The 23,519-nt window shown below is 41.2% G+C and overlaps 1 protein-coding gene across 4 annotated transcripts in view; it reads left to right on the top strand.

Moving 5' to 3' along the window:
* The window catches only part of MTAP (methylthioadenosine phosphorylase), a 135,678-nt gene that overhangs the window by 21,799 nt on the left and 90,360 nt on the right, over positions 1-23,519 (top strand). For all 4 annotated transcript variants that reach the window (XM_034967238.3, XM_034967239.3, XM_003830681.8 and 1 more), the window contains exon 5: positions 14,039-14,141. In XM_034967238.3, the coding sequence (XP_034823129.1) occupies positions 14,039-14,141 (103 nt within the window). The remainder of the gene's footprint in view (positions 1-14,038; positions 14,142-23,519) is intronic.

Here is a 23,519-nt window from a genome sequence, read left to right as displayed (position 1 = left end):
CACTGATACCCTTTCTTCCAGTTGATGGAATCGGCTACTGAGGCTTGTGCATTCGTCACGTAGTTCTCATGCCATGGTTTTCAGCTCCATCAGGTCATTTAAGGACGTCTCTACACTGGTTATTCTAGTTAGCCATTCGTCTAATCTTTTTTCAAGGTTTTTAGCTTCTTTGCGTTGGGTTCGAATTTCCTCCTTTAGCTCAGAGAAGTTTGATTGTCTGAAGCCTTCTCTCAACTCGTCAAAGTCATTCTCCATCCAGCTTTGTTCCATTGCTGGTGAGGAGCTGTGTTCCTTTGGAGGGCGAGAGGTGCTCTGATTTTTAGAATTTTCAGCTTTTCTGCCCTATTTTTTCCCCATCTTTGTGGTTTTATCTACCTTTGGTCTTTGTTGATGGTGACGTACAGATGGGGTTTTGGTGTGGATGTCCTTTCTGTTTGTTAGTTTTCCTTCTAACAGTCAGGACCCTCAGCTGCAGGTCTGTTGGAGTTTGCTGGAGGTCCACTCCAGACCCTGTTTGCCTGGATATCAGCAGCCGAGGCTGCAGAACGGCGAATGTTGCTGAACAGCAAATGTTCCTGCCTGATTGTTCCTCTGGAAGCTTCGTCTCAGAGGGGTACCCAGCCGTGTGAGGTGTCAGTCTGCCCCTACTGGGGGGTGCCTCACAGTTAGGTTACTCGGGGGTCAGGGACCCACCTGAGGAGGCAGTCTGTCCATTCTCAGATCTCAAACTCTGTGCTGGGAGAACCACTACTCTCTTCAAAGCTGTCAGACAGGGACATTTAAAGCTGCAGAGGTTTCTGCTGCCTTTTGTTTGGCTATGCCCTGCCCCCAGATTTGGAGTCTACAGAGGCAGGCAGGCCTCCTTGAGCTGTGGTGGGCTCCACCCAGTTTGAGCTTCCCAGCCACTTTGTTTACCTACTGAAGCCTCAGCAGTGGCGGGCGCCCATCCCCCAGCCTTACCGCCACCTTGAAGTTTGATCTCAGGCTGCTGTGCTAGCAATAAGCGAGGCTCTGTGGGCATGGGACCCTCCGAGCTATGCACGGGATATAATCTCCTGGTGTGCCGTTTGCTAAGACAGTTGGAAAAGTGCAGTATTAGGGTGGCGGTGACCCAATTTTCCAGGTGCTGTCTGTCACCCCTTCCCTTTGCTAGGAAAGGGAATTCCTTGACCCCTTACGCTTCCTAGGTGAGGCGATGCCTCACCCTGCTTCGGCTCACACTCGATGGGCTGCACCCGCTGTCCGGCATCCACTGTCCGACAAGCCCCAGTGAGATGAACCCAGTACCTCAGTTGGAAATGCAGAAGTCACCTGTCTTGTGCATTGCTCATGCTGGGAGCTGTAGACTGGAGCTGTTCCTATTAGGCCATCTTGGAACCGCCTCTCCCACATTTTCTTTATCTGTTCATCTGTTGATGGACGTTTATGTTGCTTCCATATCTTGGCTATTGTGAATAATGCTGCAGGGACCGTGGAAGTGCTGATGTCTTTCTTGACATAAAGTTTCATTTCCTTATACACTCTGAGATGGGATTCTTGGATCATGTGGTAGTTGATATTTTCAGTTTTTTGGGGAATTTTAGTAATGGCTGTATTAATTTATATTCCTACCAGCAGTATACAAGGGTTCTGTTTTTGTCACATCCTCATCAACACTTACTTTGTTTTGTCATTTTGATAATGGCCATTGTGGCCTGGCGCAGTGGTTCACGCCTGTAATCCTAGCACTTTGAGAGGTTGAAGCAAGAGGATTGCTTGAGCCCAGAAGTTTCAGACCAGCTTGGGCAACATAGTGGGACCTTGTCTCTATAAAAAATAAAACAAAAATTAGCCAGGTGTGTTGATATACAGCCGTTGTCCCAGATACTTAAGAGACTGTGGTGGGAGAATCGCTTGAGCCTGGGAGGTCAAGGCTAGAATGATTCATGAATGCACCACTGCACTCCAGCCTGGGTGACAGCAAAAAAGCCATTCAGGTGTGAGGTGATATCTTATTGTGGTTTTTATTTGCATTTTCTTGATGATTAGTGATGTTGAGCATTTTTCATACAGCTGTTGTCCATTTATGTGTCATCTTTTGAGGAATGTCTATTCAAGTCCTTTGCCTATTTTTTTAATCTGGTTGTGTTTTTGGAACTTTCTTTCATTTAGTTTCCTTACATATTTTGGGTATTAACCCCTTATCGGAGGTATGGTTTGTAAACATTTTTTTTCCTATCTATAGGCTGTCTCTTTATATTATGGGAATTTTTAAACATATACACAAAAGAATAATAATCAGGGACTCTTTAGGTTCCTAATTCGTAGCTTCAAGAGAACATTTTCTTTCTTTTTTTTTTTTAAAAGAGTATAAATTAGTATTTCCTTAGTATTAGATATCTAGGAAGTTCTCTCTATTGTCTCATGAACTTTTTTTTTAATAGTTGGTTTATTCAAATAAGGGTCCACTCATTACACACATAAGCTTAATAAGCCTTCTAGTCTGGAAGATTCCACCTTCCTTTTTCCTTTTCCTTTTACTGCCCATCCACATTCTGGATATTACTAATTGTATCAAGTGTCATTTAGTGTCTTCTCCTGGCCCCTGTGTTTGCTATAAACTGGATTTAGTTCTGGTGGCCTGATCAGAACCAGGTTTGAATTCTTGGCAAGAATCCTTCCTTCTGCATCCTGTCAGAAGGCATGTGATGTCCAGTTGTCTCTTCATAATGCGATCGATCAGGTGCCAGAGGTGCTAGGGTTTTGTTTATTATTATTATTATTATTATTGTTATTATTTAACTGCACAAGTAATATATATTGTTCCTTTACCCCCCCCAAAAAAACAACAATAATAGACTGCCAAATTTTTGGACCTTTTCTGCATTTAGAGGTAGTTGAAATCACAAGGGAAAGTGGTGGTCTCTAGGTCAGGGATCCCCCACCCCTGTGGCTTGTTAGGAACCGGGCTGCACAGAAGAAGGTGAGCCGTGGGGCGAGAGCGAGCATTACCACCTGAGCTCCCCATCCTGTCAGATCAGCAGCAGCATTAGAGTCTCATAGGAGCAGGAACCCAATTGTGAACTGCACATGGAAGGGATCTGTGTTGTGCACTCCTTATGAAAATCTAACTAATGCCTGATGATCTGAGGTGGAAGAGTTTCATCCTGAAACCATCCCCTCTGACCCTCTCTGTGGAAAAATTATCTTCCATGAAATCAGTCCCTGGTGCCAAAAAGATTAGGGGCTGCTGTACTAGGGCCACCCCCTCCCCTATTCCTGGTAGAAATAATTGCCTCTCAGAATGCTCTGAGTGAAGACAGGAGCCTCCTGGGCTGGATGGAGAGTGGAGAGTAGCGCAGAGTTAAATCATTTGGGGATCCTTCCACAATCCCCCATCCAATCACCCTGCCTACCACCTCAGTCCATGCTGCTCCTCCCATCAGTTATCTCTGAGCTTACTGTACTCACAGCCTGCTCCTAGAGCTTCTGCTATGGGAGAGAGGGTTGTCCAGTCCAGGCCACTGTGGCTTCTGCCTTTCAGGGATTCATTATAATTTCCAGTCCATCAGAAGCATTCTTGGTTGTTTCCTGATGGAATGAAACTGTTTTGAAATTGCCCATTCTGTAGGTCAGAAATGGTTGAATATCAGCAGTTTCATGTGGTTGAACCTAATAAATAATGGGGTTAGACTAAAATGGTTACATATTTCTCACCCCAAGTTATGTCCTTATAATGTATTTATACCTGACATTATATATTTGTGACCTGTTTCCCTCTAGAATATAAGCCATGTGAGATCAAAGTCACTTTCTGCCCAGTTTGCACCATATCACCAACACTCACAACAGTTCCTGGCCCATCTTTGCTCTGTCAGTATTTTTTGAGGGCTTGAACATAGTCATTTGAATAGAGAGATAGGCTGGAGTTTGTGTTTTGGAGACATCTTGATGAAAATCTCAATGGCTGTCAACGTCCATGTGTTTGGAGGTAATAGTTTAAGAAAATGATTATAATATGATTGCTAAATAGAGTGGAATACAAAACTCCATATTCAGGATGATCCAGATGTATAAAGTATTACAGATGATACTGTAAAGTCTGAATTGGGCACTGAGCCTTGGGTTAATCTGTTACTTAAACGGTATAACTATACGCTGTTGCATTTCCCAGATCTTTTACTCACATGTCTTAAATGTAGATGTTTCACATACTGGCTCTTTCAAGAAAGCAATTGGGTCAGAAGATGGAGACTAGAAAGAGAAGAGGTATTGCCATCAGATCTGGTTTCATTCTATCTTAGCCAGGTAACCTTAAGATCTTCTACTATTTTTCTGTTTATGAGACATATGGATAACCTGCCCTCTTAATGTTTCCTTGGAAGTTCAAAGTCTCTAACAAGTGCCTTTTGTGGGATCTTGCATGTGTTAACCTTCTCAGTAACTGAGTACCATTATTGAGAGTGTGTGCATACTGGCTGGAGGGTCCACTAGTTGACACTACTTTACAACAACAGGAGGAAAGAATCTGTTAAAAGAAGGATCCCTGGCAGGGTGCAGTGGCTCACGCCTGTAATCCCAACATTTTGGGAGGCTGAGGCAGGCAGATCACCTGAGGTCAGGAGTTCGAGACCAGCCTGGTCAACATGGTGAAACCCCGTCTTTACTAAAAATACAAAAAAAAAGTAGCCAGGTGTGGTGAGCACCTGTAATCCCAGCTACTGGGAAGGCTGAGGCAGGAGAATTGCTTGAACCCAGGAGGCAGAGGTTACAGTGAGCCGAGATTGCTCCATTGCACTCAGCCTAGGCAACAAGAGTGAAACTCCATCTCAAAAAAAAAAGAAGGATCCCTAAGAGAATATAATTTAGCGTGAAATCTCAATTTTTACATTGATTAGTTATTTGCGGTGATAATGTTTTGAATATATTAGGTTAGACAAGATTTTAAAGTTAATTTTACCTGTTTCTCTTTTACTTTTTCAGTGACCACTAGAAATTTTAAAACTACGTAGGTGGCTAACATCATATTGCTGTTGGATGCATCTTTTAAGTGCTGCTGCCTTTGATTGAGCTGAGTGGGTTCCAGTTAACCAGGCTTGAGCACGTATATCATTCATTATGTGTTTGAACATCTCATAGCACAAGATGCCTTGTGGTTTGAGCATATATATCATTCATTATGTGTTTGAACATCTCATAGCAGAAGATGCCTTGTGGTTAATGCCCTCTATGTGTTTTACTGATAGCACATTTCTTAGTAAAGTGAATCTTGGTGTATTGAGACAGGCATCTCCTGCCTCCACTTGCTGATAGCATCAGATACAAATAGGCTGTGCCATTTTTAGCCTGGGGTTTCCCAGAGTGATACCCACAGCCTCAACTTGTTTAACAGAATTGTAACATCCTGTAAAGCCACCCCGTGGATTATAGAATTCCAGGGCAGCTGGGGCAGGAGCATTGAATCAGGAGGTTTCATCTTGACTCTGTTTGGCCCTGTGCAAATCACTTTACCCACTACACGTTGGTTCTTTCTTCCAAATGGAGGGCTGAATTGCACCATCTCTCTCTCTCATTCTTTTTTTTGTTTGTTTGTTTGTTTGTTTGTTTGTTTGAGACGGTCCCACTCTGTTGCCCAGGCTAGACTGCAGTAATGCAATCTCGGCTCACTGCAAGTGTGAGCCACTGTGCCTGGCCAGGCTCCTTTTCCCTACACTGCCCGTGTATTCTCTCCAGGGACTTACCTAGAACCACACACATTGGCCTATTGCCATAAGTTTGTCAGCACGTTGTCTCAGAAAAAAAAAAAAAAAATCCTCATCCTAAAGTGTTCTTCAAAGGCTAGCGAGATTGTTTAATAATACGGCTATTCTTATTTTATAGATGGCCAAGCTAAAGCACATCATTTTCTTTTCCTTCAGTGCCAGCATGAGCAGGGCGGGGGGACCAACCTCAGATTTAAGAAAGACATGTGGCTGATTTTTAGGGTTGTTTTTAGAAACATTAGATTTCTTCTCTAATAATGAAATATACTTTTGAAGGACTCTGACAATGCTGGAAGCTCTTTTAAGAAAAATGTCATTCTTATCTGAAAATCTTTTTTTTTCTTCTCTCTCTCATGCTACATTACAGCTGATGAAGTTAAAAAGCCTAGGCATAAGAAAAGGGGAGCCCTGGGTGTGACTGCCCTGGAAAAAGAGGTAGAGAGTGCAGTGGGTTCAAGTATGTTTGGGTATGTGCAGTCAGTCTTTGTGTCTTTCTCATTCAAGTAAATTCCATAGCAATTAAAGTGAAAATAATCATCTTTCATTTGTGAGTAGAGCATCCATAGAAAGCAACATATATCTTGGTCTAGAACTTAAATTCCAAAAGAATGTGTTATATTTTTCATTTTCCCGTTTTTGTTGCACAGGGACAAGTTTCCTGATGCTTCCTTGCCATAGGCCCTGGGCTCTGTGTGTAGTGTTCTTCCCAACAAAAATTAAAAATAGGAAAATCAGAATCTATACCAAGAACTTTGTCTAGGAGGCTTGTCTGCAGTAGGTTTCTTCAGTGCCTATGCCTCCTGCTGGATTGTGTTTGATTAATCCGTTTCTTTTAACTTGTACAAGGTCCCCATTGTTAGAGCCACAAGTCATTTGGCCACTGAGGGTAAAAGATGGTTAGGAGTGGGATTTGTTCCACTTCTTTGCAGCGATTAAACAGTCAGTTTGAACTGGGGAAAGTATTTGACCTTTAGTCTGTCCTAAAAGAATGTCATCAGGCTATTTATACATTAAAAGGCTCCCATAAGATATGTACTCCCAGATTCATAATTTTGGAACTTCTCTCCTATGGTACACACCCTTGTATGTATGCACACCTGGCTCTCACTGAGTCATTTATGGGAAACTGAAGCAAGATGTTCTGTTAATAGGGGAAAAAAGACCTCATAAAAGAGTCAAAGTAAATGAGACTTAGAGAAATGTAGAAGCATGACTATGCATCACTGGGCCTTTGCTTAGTTTTTATTCATCAGCCATGGAGAAGAAAGGCATGACTCTTTCCTGCCTCCCACACCCACCGGACTTGTAAAGCTCGACTTCGATGATGCATTATAAAGTGGTGCACAGGATTGGTTTTTAATAAGATTTTTGCCATTGGAGCAAAGCAAGACTGTTTCCTGCCAGCTGCTTTATTCAAGTCAGGAGGCATTTTGTTGTCTCCTCCTGTACTTGTGGTACATGGGCCCTCCATTTTCTAGCCCAGTTCTTGTTAGATACCTTTGCATATTCATTTGTATGTATGGGAGAACTGATGATATGGCCTTTCTTTCACCCCCAACTACTAACTGTCCATGCCATTAAAGATACATGGACAGGGGATTCCAGCAATTTCTACAGTTGCTCTTCTTTCTCTTTACCATTAATCCTGATGATTGTAGGAAATCAGTACACCATATTTATTATGCAAATCTAAGAAAAACAACTAGATCTATAAACTATTTGAAAAGATGCCCACATTGTATTTTTTTGTTGTTTTTTTAGATAGGATGTTTTTCTGTTGCCCGGGGTAGAGTGCAGTGGCCTGATCGCAGCTCACTGTAGCCTCTACCTCCTGGGCTTAAGCAATCCTCAGCCCGTCTAGTAGCTAGGATTACAGGAATCTGCCACTGTGCTTGGTAATTTTTTTTTTTTAAGGAGATGGGGTCTCACTATGTTGCCCAGGCTGGTTTCAAACTCCTGGCCTCAAGCAGTCTTCCTGCTTTGGCCTCCCCAAAGTGCTGGGATTATAGGCATGAGCCACTGCACCCAGCTACATATTTTTTAGAAAAGGATCAGGTGAGTAGGACTTGCTCAACTGCTATCACTGTCAGAAATATCTCAAGGTGAAACTTGCAAACATATCAGTAAGGAGAAGGATGAGATTTCTTTTTTAATAGTCTTCTTTATCAGGAATGTTTTGCAGATATTGATTTTTTTTTTTACAATGAGAAAAATATGACCAAAAACTGAATATTAAAGGAAGCAGAGTGTGATTCCCGGTGCTAAACAGTTTCTGTAAAATGTGGCTAATAACATATTGGCCTGTTGTGCCTAAGGCCTGTGTTTGGGTTATGCCTTCTCAAAGAATGCAGTGGAAGAATCTCAGCTTAGAAGTGAGGACATCCAGAATTCTTTCCTGGCTGTGCCGTGAAATTCCTTTGTCACTTAGTGTCCTCATCTGCTAAATGAGGGTGTTGAATTGATTCCTAAAAGTTCTGGTATCCTCCCCTCTTCAGATTATTTCTTCAACTTATTTTCTTGGTAGAACTGGGAGAGGTTCGACTTTGCTTTTGTCACGCATTCTTACTCATCAGGAAAGTCCCGCTATAAACACAGTGCTGAGGGATCAGTTATGTCAGTCTGTTTCCTTCTCCCAGAGACCAGCCCTGCCTTGGGCTTCCCCTAGAACTTTATGTCATAGCATAAAGGCCCGTGTCTGGGCCCTGAGGTTGGGAGTATGCTCTGATGTCAAGTATTTGATCATTCTCTTTCTGCCTCTTGATGACTAGAAAGCGTTTTATGGTAAAGAGTTACGCAAGAAGCCTTTGTTTAGCTCTTTCTCTCATTACTAAAAATAGTAAGCTATTTTTAACCCTTACTGTTCTTACTTCTTCTTACTCATTTCCCTCACTCTTTAGCTGAGAATGTCACCTCCACCTTTATAGAGAAGAGAGAAACTTAAGCATAAACTCTTCACCTTCCCTTTCCCCAGTTACTTGCGTCCCTGTTCTTTGTCATCCTCTTGTCTGTAGCTGTCCTTGAAGTGGTGTCCACTATTCCCCTGGATGAGGTTCATTCTTACGTTCTGTTCCATAACCTAGTTGTGTTATTAACTTCCCATCCTACATCCTTTTATTAAAAATCCTACACTACCAATTTTTGAGTTCCTATTAGGTGTCACAATCAGTTAATCCCACTTATGGCATACAGCAGTCATTATTCCAGTTTATAGTTGAAGAAACTTAGGCCCTTACTGTGTTTCTGACACTGCTTATTATCACAGCTCTAGAAGACATCTTCTATCCACCTTATCCTTCCCTTTTACAAAAGGTGAGAAAACTGAGGCCCAAAGAGGTTGTTGTCACCACCTATGTAGAGTGAGGATTTTTATTTTTGTGCTATTGTTTAGCGTGATCTCATGGAATATAATAGAAAATAAGGGGAAACTATGGTACCTGTTTATTGAGCAGCCTTCCTTGACTGGGATATAAACATCCATTGGTTTTCCTCCTTTTTCATGCCACCACAAGCACTCAGGGGCACTCTTGATACCAGAACAATGGGAGGATCTTAGTGATATTGGTCCAAATACATAAGTTTTCACTTCTCTTTTTTTTGAGACAAGATCTCACGCTCGCCCAAGCTGGAGTACAGTGGCGCCACAGCTCACTGCAGCCTTGACCTCCCAGGCTCAGGTGATCTTGCCACCTCAGCCCCCCAAGTAGCTGGGACTACAAGGGTGTGACACCACACCCAGCTAATTTTTTGTATGTTTTTGTAGAGACAGGGTTTCACTGTGTTGCCTGGGCTGATCTTGAACATCTAAACTCAAGGGTTCCACCCACCTTGGCCTCCTAAAGTGCTGGGATTACATGTGTGAGCCTCACTTCCTTCTGGTTATTGAGACAGAATTGTTCCACTTCTTAGTCTGATGTTTCTGTCAGAATTTTTTCTCATGACTGCCTATTCACGCTGCTGTTTGATTCTTGGGATATATTTTAAATGATGGGTAGATTCACTTCCCCTAAACCGTCCTCCTTATGAGCAGCCGTTATTCTGCTCTGCCAGTAAATTAATTGACTCACGATTCTGCATGTTGGGGCTTGTTGTGGATACAGTCCATATTCTGAAATGTCCTCAGAGGTCGATGATTGTGTTTGCTTCTGCCAGGGGATGGGTGTTTGCCCTCAGCTTGTTTGCAACACCACATTTCCTCAAAGGAAACGTATTAACTAACAGCTATCTTCAAGCCAATGTAAGAGTCTTGATTCAAGAAACAACCTACCAGTCAGTCTATTTCTAGGCTTTTCTCCGTCTCTTTGAAAGTGCCAGTGTTCTTCCTTTCACTCTCTTGAACTCATTTTTCCTGCCAGCACACATCATTTTGTCTCCTTTACTTTTCCATAGGCTGTTTTTTTTTTTATTTGTCTACTAGCTTTTCTTATCACATATCCCTGCTTGACAACCTTAAGCAATTTGTTGGATACCCTTGATTTGAGGCCCATCAATATGTCATACTTTGGGATTGGCAGAAGAAATGTTTAGAAGCATATTTTCCATAAATGATAGTGACAAGTGCCAAGCACTTGCTTCATGTTGTCTCATTCAGTTTTCACGGGGACTTTATAAGGTAAGTGGTATTACTCCTGTTTAAGGAAACTGATATAACTGAGGTGCAGAGAGACGAGAGTGACTTTCCCAGAGGCACACAGCTAGTGAGTGGTAAAGCCAGTAGATAAGCCAGTCCCTGAAATCCGTGTTTTCCAGTAGGATCCCAAGCTATGGGGAGATAAAAATTAGTCCCCTTGCCTAGCTAGAGGGCTTTAAAGGTCAAAGCAAGAGGAAGAAGCAGACCTTATCTTTTAGTTCTGTAAGTTAGAAGTGTATCGTGGGTCTCACTGAAACTAGAAAAATTGTCAGCACGGCTGCATTCTTTTCTGGAGGCTTAGGGTAGAATCCCTTTCCCTGCCTTTGCCACTCACCTTGGCATATGGCCCTCATCCATCTTCAGAGCCAGCAATGGCAGTGGAGTCCTCACCTCTCACCATGCTGACATTGACTCTTCTGCCTCCGTCTTCCACATGTGACGACTCATGTGAAGACATGCCACACACCTAGTTAATCCAGAATAACCTTTCTATTTTAAAGTCAGCTTGTTAGCAACCTTAATTCCATTTGCTCTCTTAGTTCCCCTTTGCCATCTAAAGTAATATATTCATAGGTTCTAAGGGTTAGCATGTGGACATCTTCGGAGGGGCCATTATTTGAAATCTAAAATGGAGATGTTATTGCATCGCAGTCTATTGGGAGGTAGCCACTGGAGGTTTTTGCAGCCTCGTTTTTATATTTAAGCAAGGGTGTATATGTGTGTCTTAGTCTGTTCGGGTTGATACAACGGAATACCATAGACTGGGTAGCTTCTAAGCAACAGAAATTTCTCACAGTCCTGGAGGCTGGGAAGTCCGAAAAAAGTTGCCAGCAGATTTGGTGTCTGGTGAGAACCTACTTTCTCACAGATAGCACCTTCTCATTGTGTCCTTACATGGTGGTAGAAGGGCGACCTAGCTCTCTGGGATCTCTTTTATAAGGGGTCTGATCCCAATCATGAGAGATCTGCCTAATCACCTCCAAAAGGCTCCATCTCCTAATACCATCACATCTTGTGAGTTTGGATTTCAGCATAGTAATTTTGGGAGGACACAAAACTTCAGACCATAGCAGTAGGGATGTTGCTAATACCTCACGAAGAAAGAACTTAAAGAAGCTGAGTAATTTGCCCAAGACCACACAAAAATTCATTTGAATCCAGGGACAAAACTATATTTCCTGTGTTTTCTCCATGTCACTCAGAAAATTCAGCATGAGGGAGAAATATGATTCTTAATATAGAATCATATTTCTATATTGAAATATGATTTCAATATAGCTGTTTTGGCTAGAACTTGGAAGTGAACAGGCAGGCTTAATTGGGCAACAGTCCCCACTTTGTGGGGTGTGATCGGCAGGCTTATTCCAGGCTTCTTGCTGAGTTATAAAACTTCTGATTTATCTGATAGAGACATTCAGAAGGAGGACTGGTGCTATTAAAATTATACACATTTCATTCTAGAATTTCTTTTGAGGGCATCATCCACTCCCCTCAGCTGTGATTGTAAACCTCATTGCTCTTGGTCAGAATTTCATTCAGCATTAACAATGACACATCCTGTTATGCTGTGCAGGTGTGTTGCTGTTTATAGGAATTTAAGTTTAGATCATTAAATGTTTCAATACTGAATGTATTGACAAGTTGATGACGCAGAAAACTACAAATAGCTGGGCAAACTATAAGAGGTGTTTCTCGTCTGCACCTTCCCTTCTGGTATCTTGACAGTATAGCCCAAAAATGGTTTTAAGCCCTTGCTTCTCCCCCAGGGCTACCCTCTTTGCTTGCACCTTACAAGGTTGAGTGTTGTGAGGCCCCATCTGGTGCCGACTCCAATTCTGTCTCTAGCCCAGACCCACACTTGTGAGCTGCTATGAGTTATCTGGGCATCTTGGTTGACTTAATCTTCCTAACATCCTTGTAAATAGGTGGATGAATACTATGTTTTATGATTGGAAAATGAAGAATCAAAAAGATATGGCAATTTGGTTTAAGTCCACATAGCTAGTAGTTAGGGAGCTTTGTTGAGAAAGAAAAATGCATGAGAGGAAATTAAGACTGTAGTTAATAATTATCAGGTGCATATTAACGTTGCATGAAGCTTAACATAAATACATGTTATTCTTAAGGTTAAAAAGTTCAAAACAAAGGCGGGGGTTCCAAGGCAAATGGGTGGGGATAGACAGGAGATGGGCAGAGGTAGATGAAATGCGGGTGTTATGGTGTGGAAGTCAGTTGGAGTATAGCCACTGGAGGCTTTTGTGGCCCTGTTTTCATATCATAGTTATAAGTGGGATGTTGCTAATGCTTGACTCATCAAAGGCTGAAACAAAGCCAGAGCTGAAGTTGAGTACGTGTCACCGTTTTATTGGTTAATCTTTCAAAAAGAGAAAAGCCTCTGTTTATACAGGCTGAAACAGTCATTTGACCTGTTCTTCAACTCCATCTGGAATTGCTTTGGGGTTAACTTAGCATTTCCCCTAAAGCGCATATGACAGTGGGTTGGGAGGAGCTCGGATGGGGTTTTTATTCCTCCAGAGCGCTGAGGCCTTATTTCTGAGTGAGGTGGCCTTGGTGCCAGCTAATGCCACTGTTTAGTGTGTGATGAACTAGAAGTAACAGGTTAATTTTGGCCAGTAGACTTGCCAGCTGTGTAAACGGAACCAGTGAAACTATTTCTCAGTGCTGCCTCCCACCCCTGGAAGAGGACATCATGTTACCTACCTGCCCCTGTTGGCTTCCCTTGACCCATCGCTCCCATGCTGCCCCTCCTCCCTGTGTTACTCATCAGTTCAAATTTAGAATAATTGAATGCACAGAGAAAGTGGCTTGTTCTGAAAACTTCTGACAAGAAATTTTTAGGTGACTTGGTACTAGATTAATTTTAGCCTCTCTTATGGATCCAAAACTGTTTTGTCAGAAGACTTGAACTAAGACACTTTAGAATTAATTACGGCTGGGAAAAAGAACAATCTAAATGAGGCAGCAAACAAAGATTCCTAAATATGGAGCAAGACAAGTGGCTCTTTATTTCAGTGGGTCAGTGGCATGAAAAAATATAGTTGGGGTTACAGGCAGGAATTACTCTTAGAGACATGGGAATTAAATGCAAAGTAAGTACCTTGTTTGGACCCTGAAACTAACAAAGCAACTGTTTAAAAACAAATTTTTTTAAGACATTGGGGAAATTTGCATCTGCTCTGAGTCAAAGCCTGGGATTTGTGTCTGTGAAAAAGCTAATAGAGGAAGCAAGTTGGACAAAATTTAAGAAATTGTTGAATCTGGGTGATGTGTATATGGTGTTAAGTATATGATTTTCCACATCTGTGATGATGAAACATTTTTGTATTGACTTCTTAAGTGTCTTACCTGGCCTTTCTGAGCCCACAGTTGAGTTGCACCTGCAATCCAAAGTGGTTACCCCGTCATGGCTGCCAGACCACAGACACTTTAATTCTTGTTGTGCGGTGTGTTGCTGCCAGCCCAGAGCCAAAAAAGCTGAATACCACCCTGAAGCTTTTGTAAACAATTGTCTTTAGCTTATCCAGAGGAATTGAGTCTGGAGTAAAGACCCAAATATTGACCTAGATAAAGTTGACTCACCAGCCCTCGGAGGATGGAAAGATGGCCTTAAAATAAAACAAACAAAAACCTTTTTTGCTTTATTTTGTAGGACCACTATGAGACCTCAGTCCTTCTATGATGGAAGTCATTCTTGTGCCAGAGGAGTGTGCCATATTCCAATGGCTGAGCCGTTTTGCCCCAAAACGAGAGAGGTGTGTAGTCTTTCTGGAAGGTGTACCAGAATAAATCATGTGGGCTTGGGGTGGCATCTGGTTAATTGGCAGAGCGAGTGGCCCCATACCCTCACTCAAGTTTGCTTTGTATTATGCAAAGTTTTATGAAGAGTTATTTCCTGTTGCTAATAATTTCCTGTTCCTCTGTTACTCTCAGTCATTTTAAGCCGAACCACTCAAAGTTGCAACCTACCTTTTTAATAAGTTTTGATTTTGCTATCTAGATAAAATGATTTAACATAGAATATCACATTACTCAAGAGTATGCAGTCTGGAGCCAGATTACTTAGGATCAAATCTCTGCTCTTCAACAAAGTAGCTGTGTCCAAGAGGACAAATTATTTGACATCTGTGGGTTTCAGTTATCTTACTTCTAAAATGAAGATAATTATAGCATGTACCTTATAAGACTGTGTGAGGGATGAGAGAGTTAATACTTAATGAAGTCTCTGAACCATGCCTGTCAGTTATGGAACATCCAATGGCTGGTAACTGCTTTTATGAATTAAATTACTATTATTGATCTTCTAAAAATGGTCAGATTGGCAGCTGTTGCCTTTGACCTGAGTTTGGCCATTACTGCCCAGGCTTCTGTCTACCATTACAGCCAAATCACAGAACTATGGGGACAGCCCCACAAGGGCCAGTGGTGGTATAAGGGGTGGAATCACAGTTTTAGTTCCCAAGCAACAAAAATGGCTACCATGACTAAGAAGCCTATGGCTTGGTCCACATGTGCTACTTCTCTTATAATCCCAGGTCTGAAAGTCAGGTGCAACTCAAAAGATCAGAAGTATCGTTAGAGATTAACTGCTTCATAAAATCTCCCTTATGAGTTAACTTAGAGAATATAAATACCTAAACACGTTAGTCATTCAGATAATGTTAACACCTGCATATAGAGAGTAGATGATTTCTTTTAGCATTTATGTTTTATCCTACATAATCACAGAAAACCCATTTCCTTATAGTTAACAGCAAGGGCACCTAAACTGAGGACACAGGGTTGGGAGAAGTATTTCTAGTCTCAAACAAGAATTTGGAATCTAAAACCGAGTACTGAGGGAAGCCATTTCGGAGATACCACTGCGCATTGATTTTCTCTGACTTCTAGGAAAGTACGTTTTTTACTTGTTTTTTTTTAAAAAAAAGTGGCAGGCGAAGTTTGTATATGTATGTATAGCATGTTTCTGGATAGTTATCCACAGAATGTATCAGAATGCTGCTAGTCTTCCTCTGAAGCACAGATCTGTCCACATAATAGATTTGCTATCCTGGGGGAAATGAAGTATGGATAAAATTCTTGTCCACTTCAAAATGGGGGCAGCTTGGGAAGAAATAGTCTAAGGAGAGAATATGCATGCTCGTATGAATCTGAGGTCAGTTCTTAGGCAAAATACAGTGACTTGGGGAACTAGGAGTAGAGGTAGATGGGGAAAGCACAACGGAGCTGTATAGAGCACATGTAAATGTGGGTCTGTGGTGATAATCTCCGGTAATCCAAGTTAGCCTCCCTTGAAGCCAAATTAATTCAGCTAAAGGACCCTTCATAAAGACTGACAGAATACTGGGAAAGGCAATTTAAGAAAATGGCAAAATAAGCATTCAGAAAGAAATTTTTAAATATTGTCCAAAAACATGAAGAGTAAATAGTGCTGCCACTTGGTAATTTTCACTTTTAACATCCACATGATCTTTCATGTACTGATGGAATAGGACTGTCATGATGAATTGTCAAGTGGCAAGCAAGATACTCAGTGGTTGTACCATATTCTACCATTTATGTTAAAGTATGTATATATACAAAGAAGTAAGTATGTAAATATTTATATGCAAATAAAATATTTTTGGAAAGTTAACAAAAAAAGCTGGTAACAGGAAACAGGGAAGATGGCAGATAAGAGACAGGGCTGGCCGCCACGGTGGCTCACGCCTGTAATCCCAGCACTTTGGGAGGCCAAGGCAGGCGGATCATGAGGTCAGGAGATCAAGAACATTCTGGCTAACATGGTGAAACCCTGTCTCTACTAAAAATATGAAAAGTTAGCCAGGCATGGTGGCAGGCACCTATAGTCCCAGCTACTTGGGAGGCTGAGGTAGGAGAATCGCTCGAACCTGGGAGGCAGAGGTTGCAGTGAGCCAAGATCGTGCCACTGCACTCCAGCCTGGGTGACAGAGACTCCATGTCAAAAAAAAAAAAAAGTAAAGAAAAGACAGGGCTAACGTGCAGCTTCCACAAGGACGGACAGAATAGCATATGGAGACACTATGATCTTTTGTTCCAAGAACCACTGTAGGAACTTACCGGGAAAACCAAAAGAATTCAAAGATCCTTTGAAAGAAGCGGCACACCACTGCAAATTCTGCAAAACAGGCAAAAAACTGAGTTCCCAAAGTGTGAGTCGGGGAGAACCTACCTCTGAATACACATCCCCACTGGGGAAATCTAAAAATCCAGATCATGGAGGAAGAATTTAACCTTACCTAGAGGTGAAACGGATTTAGGGGGTTACGTGAAATATGAAAGTAGAAGTAGCAACAGGAAGTGCTTTGGATGTACTCCCAGTCTCCAGCTTGAGTCCAGGGAAGCCAGCCCTGACTATATCTCACAGTGGCCCTCAGGAAAGGCAGCCAGTGGAATTGGAGAGTGATGGCAGGGCGAAGGAAGCTCCCAAATGAAATCAGTAGTGGTTTCAGCTGGTCACAAATTTTCTCAGGCAGAGTCCAAGGGACTAATGGGAGCCGCAGCAGATACAAGTGAGTACAGGAGCTGCTGCCGATGGAGTGGGCAGGTGGGAAGGAGTGAGGTCCAAAGGCCATGCTTGCTTTCCCAGTGGGGTAGCTCACAGCCTGGGGCAAGGTCTGAGCAGGGCACTGCAGGAGTGAGACTAGCCTCACCAACTGCATAGTAGCTGGATGAGGCCTCTTGCTGCTGTCTCTCCCCCACTACCCCGGTAAAGATTATGATACAGCAGAGGCAGTCAAGATCTCCTCTGGAACATAAACCCAGTGGCCTAACAAACCACCCCCATCCCCCAATTTCCCACAGTGGCTGCAGCAAGCCCTGCCCAAGAAGAGTCCGAGCCCAGAACCACCTAACCCTGCCCCCACCTGATGGTATTTCCCTACCCACCCTGGTAGCCAAACACAAAACATTTATTGCCCTGCCTATTGCCTGAGAAACCAAAATAGTTACATTGGGCATCTTAGGGCAAGCTTAGAGCCCCCTACTCCTTCTGCAGCTGGTGCTCTCTTGAAAGTGCCACCTCCTGGCTGGAGGCCAGTCAACTGAGGCCATTACAGCAACTCATAAAATAATAACCCTGATCCCAGGACGGAAAAGACAACACCTAATTTCACTGCCTGCAACATCCTGGCTAACCAGAGATCCTGAATATGTCCACATGACAACTTCACTGCTAGCATAAGCAGCATTCAAGAGAGCCAGCACACTAAACATATCTACAACCAATGACTCTTGCAGAGTTTACTTCACTTCCCTGCCACATCTACCAGAGCAGGTGCTAGTAGCCACAGCTTGGAGACCTGAAGATGGATCACATCGCAGTACTCATTGCAGACATCCCGCAGCAACAGCCCAGAGCCTGGTGGCCTCAATGGGTGGCTAGACCCAGAAGAGCAATAACAGTCACTGCAGTCCAGCTCTCAGGAAGCCCCATCCCTAGGGGAAAGGGGAGAGCACCACATCAAGGGATCACCCCATGAGACAAGAAAATCTGAACAGCAGGCCTTGAGTTTCAACGTCTCCACTAAAATAGTCTACCAAAATGACAAGGTACCAGAAAAGCAATTCTGGTAATATGACAAAGTGGGGTTCTGTAACACCCCCAAAAGATCACACCAGCTCCCTAGCAATGGATCCAAACCAAGAGGAAATCTCTGAATTGCCAGATAAGGAATTCAGAAGATTGGTTATTAAGCTACTCAAGGAAATAACAGAGAAAGGTAAAAACCAGCATAAAGAAATTTTAAAAAACAATACAGGATATGGATGAAAACTTCTCCAGAGAAATATCATAAAGAAAAAATAAATCCCAGCTTCAGGAAATGAATGACACACTTAGAGAAATACAAAATGTAGTGGAAAGCTTCAACAATAGGCTAGAACAAGTAGAAGAAAGAACTTCAGAGCTTGAAGACAAGGCTCTTGAATTAACTGAATCAAGACAAAAAGAATTTTAAAATGAAATTTTAAAAGAAATTTGGGTTTATGTTAAATGGCCAAACCTAAGAATAATTGGTGTTCCTGCAGAAGAAGAGAAATCTGAAAGTTTGGAAAACTTATTTGAGGAAAACTTTGCTGGCCTTGCTAAAGATCTAGACATCCAAATACAAGAAGCTCAAAGAACACCTGGGAAATTTATTGCAAAAAGTTGATCAGCTAGGCACATATTTATCAGGCTATCTAAAGTCAAGATGAAAGAATCTTAAGAGCTGTGAGACAAAAACATCAGATAACCTATAAAGGAAAACCTATCAGATTAATAGCAGACTTCTCAGCAGAAATCTTACAAGCCAGAAGCCAGAAAGGATTGGAGTCCCATTTTTAACCTCTTGAAACAAAATTATTCTCAGCCAAGAATTTTGTATCCAGTAAAACTAAGCTTCATAATTGAAGAAGAGATAGTCTTTTTCAGACAAACAAATGCTGAGAGAATTTGCCACTATTGAGCCAGCACTACAAGAAATGCTTAAAGGAGTTCTAAATCTTGAAACAAAACCTCAAAATACACCAAAATAGAACCTCATTAAAGCGTAAATCTCACAAGACCTATAAAACAGTAATACAATGGTGAAAGAACAACGTCTTTAGGCAAAAGCTAGCATGATGAATAGAACAGTACCTCACATCCCAATACTGATGTCGAATGTAAATGACCTAAATGCCCCACTTAAGAAAAGATACGCAGTGGCAGAATGGATAAAAATCTACCAACTAAGTATCTGCAGTCTTCAGGAGAATCACCTAGCACACATGAACTCACAAAAACTTAAGGTAAAAGGGTGGAAAAAGATATTCCATGCAAATGGAAACCAAAAGCAATTAGGAGGAGCTAGTTTTATATCAGAAAAGAACAGACTTTAAAACAACAGTTAAAGCAAAGAGGGACATTAGATAATGATAAAAGGAGTAGTCCAACAGGAAAGTATCACATTTCTAAATATATATGCACTTAACACTTGAGCTCCCAAATATATCAAACAATTACTAATAGGCCTAAGAAATGACATAGATGGTAACACAATAATAGTGGGGCACTTAAGTACTCCACTGATGGCACTAGACAGGTCATCAAGACAGAAAGTCAACAAGGAAACAATGGACTTAAACTATAACCTAGAACAAATGGACTTAACAAATATATATGGAACATTCTACCCAACAACTGCAGAATATACATTCTTTTCATCAGCACACGGAACATTCTCCAAAATAGAACATATGCCACAAAACAAGTCTCAACAAATTTGAAAATCAAAATTATATCAAGTACTCTCTCAGATCAAAGTGGAATAAAATTGGAAATTAACTCCAAGAAGAATCCTCAAAACTATACAAATACTTGGAAATTAAATAATCTGCTCCTGAATGATCTTTAGGTCAACAGTAAAGTCAAGATGGAAATTAAAATATTCTTTGAGCTGAATGATTATAGTGACACAACTTATCAAAACCTCTGGGATACAGAAAAAGTGGTGCTAATGGGAAAGTTCATAGCATTAAATTCCTACATCAAAAAGTCTGAAGGAGGACAAATCAACAATCTAAGGTCACACTTCAAGGAACTAGTAAAACAAGAACAAAGCAAACCCAAACCTAGCAGAAGAAAAGAAACAGCAGAGATCAGAGCAGAACTAAATGAAATTGAAACAAAAAAATACACAAGATAAATGAAACAAAAATATTTGAAAATTTAAAATTAATAGACCATTAGTGAAATTAACCAAGAAGAGACAAGATCCAAATAAGCTCAATAAGAAATGAAACAGGAGATATTACAACCAATACCACAGAATACAAAAGACTATTCAAGGCTACTATGAACACCTTTATGCACACAAACTAGAAAATCTAGAGGAGGTGAGTAAATTCTTGGAAATATACCACCTTCCCCAATTAAATCAGGAAGAAATGGAAACCCTAAACAGACCAATAACAAGTAGGAAGATTGAAACAGTAATTTTAAAAAATTGCCAACAAAGAAAACATCCAAGACCAGAGGGATTCACAGCTGAATTCTATCAGACATTCAAAGAACTGGTACCAATCTTACTGAAACTATTCCAGAAGACAGAGAAAGCAGGAATCCTTTCTAAGTCATTCTGTGAAGCCAGTATCCCCCTAATTACAAAATCGGAAAAGAACATAATAAAAAAAGACAACTGCAGACCAATATCCCTGATGTACGTAGATGCAAAAATCCTCAACAAATTACTAGCTAACCAAATCCAACAGCATATGAAAAAGATAATACACCATGGTCAAGTGGGTTTCATACAGCGATGAAGGGATGGTTTAACATAGGCAAGTCAATAAATGTGATACATCACATAAACATAATTTAAAACAAAAATCACATGGTCATCTCAATAGATGCAGAAAAAGCATTTGACACAATCCTCCATCTAGTTATAATTAAAACCCTCAGCAAAATTGGCATAGAAGGGACGTACCTCAAGGTAATAAAAGCCATCTATGGGCTGGGCACAGTGGCTCACACCTGTAATCCCAGCACTTTGGGAGGCCAAGGCGGGCGGATCACAAGGTCAGATCGAGACCATCCTGGCTAACACGGTGAAACCCCATCTCTACTAAAAATACAAAAAATTAGCCGGGCATGGTAGCGGGCGCCTGTAGTACCAGCTACTTGGGAGGCCGAGACAGGTGAATGGCGTGAACCCAGGAGGTGGAGCTTGCAGTGAGCTGAGATCACGCCACTGCACTCCAGCCTGGGCAACAGAGCGAGACTCCATCTCAAAAAAAAAAAAAAAGCCATCTATGACAAACCCACAGCCAGTGTTACATTGAACAGGGAAAAGTTGAAAGCATTCCCTCTGAGAACTGAAACAAGACAAGATTCCCACTTTCACCACTTCTGTTCAACATAGTACAGGAAGTCCTAGCCAGAGCAATCAGACAAGAGAAAGAAATAAAGGGTAAAAAATCAGTAAAGAGGAAGTCAAACTGTTGCTGTTCACCAATGATATGATCGTATACCTAGAAAACCCTAAAGACTCATCTAAAAAGCTCCTAGATAAATGAATTCAGCAAAGTTTCGAGATGCAAAATCAATATACTCAAATCAATAGCACTTTTATACACCAACAGCAACCAAGCTGAGAATCAAATCAAGAACTCAACCTGCTTTACAACAGTTGCAGGAAAAAAAAAGTAAAATGCCTAACCAAGGACATGAAAGATCTCTACAAGGAGAACTACAGAACACTGCTGAAAGAAATTATAGATAATACAAAAAAATGGAAACATACCATGCTCAGGGATGGGCAGAATTAATATTGTAAGAATTCTTACAAAAGCAGTCTGCCAAAAAGCAATCCACAAATTCAATGCAGTTTCCTTCAGAGTACCACCATCATTCTTCACAGAAATATAAAAGTATTATATTTCTGCCAAAAGCAATCCACAAATTTGATGCAGTTTCCTTCAGAATACCACCATCATTCTTCACAGAAATATAAAAAAAAAAAAGTCCTAAAATTTATATGAGACCAAAAAAAGAGCCCATATAGCCAAAGCAAGACTAAGCAAAAAGAACAATCTGGAGGTATCACATTACCTGACATCAAACTATACTACAAGGCTATAGTTATCAAAACAGCATGGTACTGGTATAAAAGTAGGCATGCAGACCAGTGGAACAGAATAGAGTATCCAGAAATAAAGCCAAGTATTTACAGCCAACTGATCTTTGAAAAAGCAAAACAAAAACATACACTGGGGAAAGGACACCCTATTTAACAAATGTTGCAGGATAATTGGCAAGCCAGATGTAGAAGAATGAAACTGGATCTTCATCTCTCATATAAAAATCAATGCAAGATGCATCAAAGACTTAAATCTAAGACCTGAAACCATAAAAATTCTGGAAAATAACATCGGAAAAACCTATCTAGGCCTTGGCTTAGGCAAAGAGTTCATGATCAACAACCCAAAAGCAAATGCAACAAAAACTAAGACAAATAGATGCAGCTTAATTCATCTAAAATGCTTCAGCACAACAACAAAAAATAATAATCAGTGGAATAAATGACCACCTGCAGAAAGGGAGAAAATATTCGCAAACTATGCATTCAATAGAGGACCAATATCCAGAATCTACAGGGAACTGAAACAAATCAGCAAGAAAAAAAAAAAGTCGCTAAGTACATGAATAGACAATTTTCAAAACACATGGCCAACACACGAAAAAATGCTCAAAATTACTAATCCAGGAAATGCAAATTAAAACCACAATGTGATACCACCTTACTCCTGCAAGAATGGCCATAATTTAAAAATCAAAAAATAATAGATATTGGTGTCAATGTGGTGTAAAGGGAACACTTTTACACTGCTGGTGTGAATGTAAACTAGTACAATGGAAAGCCATATAGAGATTCCTTACAGAACTAAAAGTAGAACTACCATGTGATCCAGCAATCCCACTCCTGTGCGTCTACCCAGAGGAAAATAAGTCATTATATGAAAAAGACACTTGCACATGCATGTTTGTAGCAGCACAACTTACAATTGTAAAAACTATGGAACCAACCTAAATGCCCATTGACCAATGAGTGAATAAAGAAAATATGGTATATATACAGCATGGGTGTGATGGTTAATACTGAGTGTAAACTTGATTGGATTGAAGGATACAGAGTATTGATCCTGGGTGTGTCTGTGAGGGTGTTGCCAAAGGAGATTAACATTGAGTCAGTGGGCTGGGAAAGGCAGACCCACCCTTAATGTGGGTGGGCACAGTCTAATCAGCTGCCAGCATGGCTAGAATATAAGCAGGCAGAAAAATGTGAAAAGAGAGACTGGCCTAGCCTCCCAGCGTACATCTTTCTCCCGTGCTGGATACTTCCTGCCCTCAAACATCAGACTGCAAGTTCTTCATTTTTGGAACTCTGACTGGCTCTCCTTGCTCCTCAGCCTGCAGACGGCCTGTTGTGGGACCTTGTGATAATGTGAGTTAATACTTAATAAACTCCCATTTATCTATCTGTCCCATTAGTTCTGTCCCTCTAGAGAACCCTGACTAATACAGATTTTGGTACCAGGAGTGGTTCTAGAGGAACAGAATATTAAGGATGGAGTTCTTTTATTGGTAT

Source organism: Pan paniscus, chromosome 11 (genome assembly GCF_029289425.2).
Source record: "Pan paniscus chromosome 11, NHGRI_mPanPan1-v2.0_pri, whole genome shotgun sequence".
Taxonomy (NCBI): domain Eukaryota; kingdom Metazoa; phylum Chordata; class Mammalia; order Primates; family Hominidae; genus Pan; species Pan paniscus.
The sequence above is the reverse complement of the archived record's forward strand: the minus strand, read 5'-3'. Positions and strand labels throughout refer to the sequence as shown.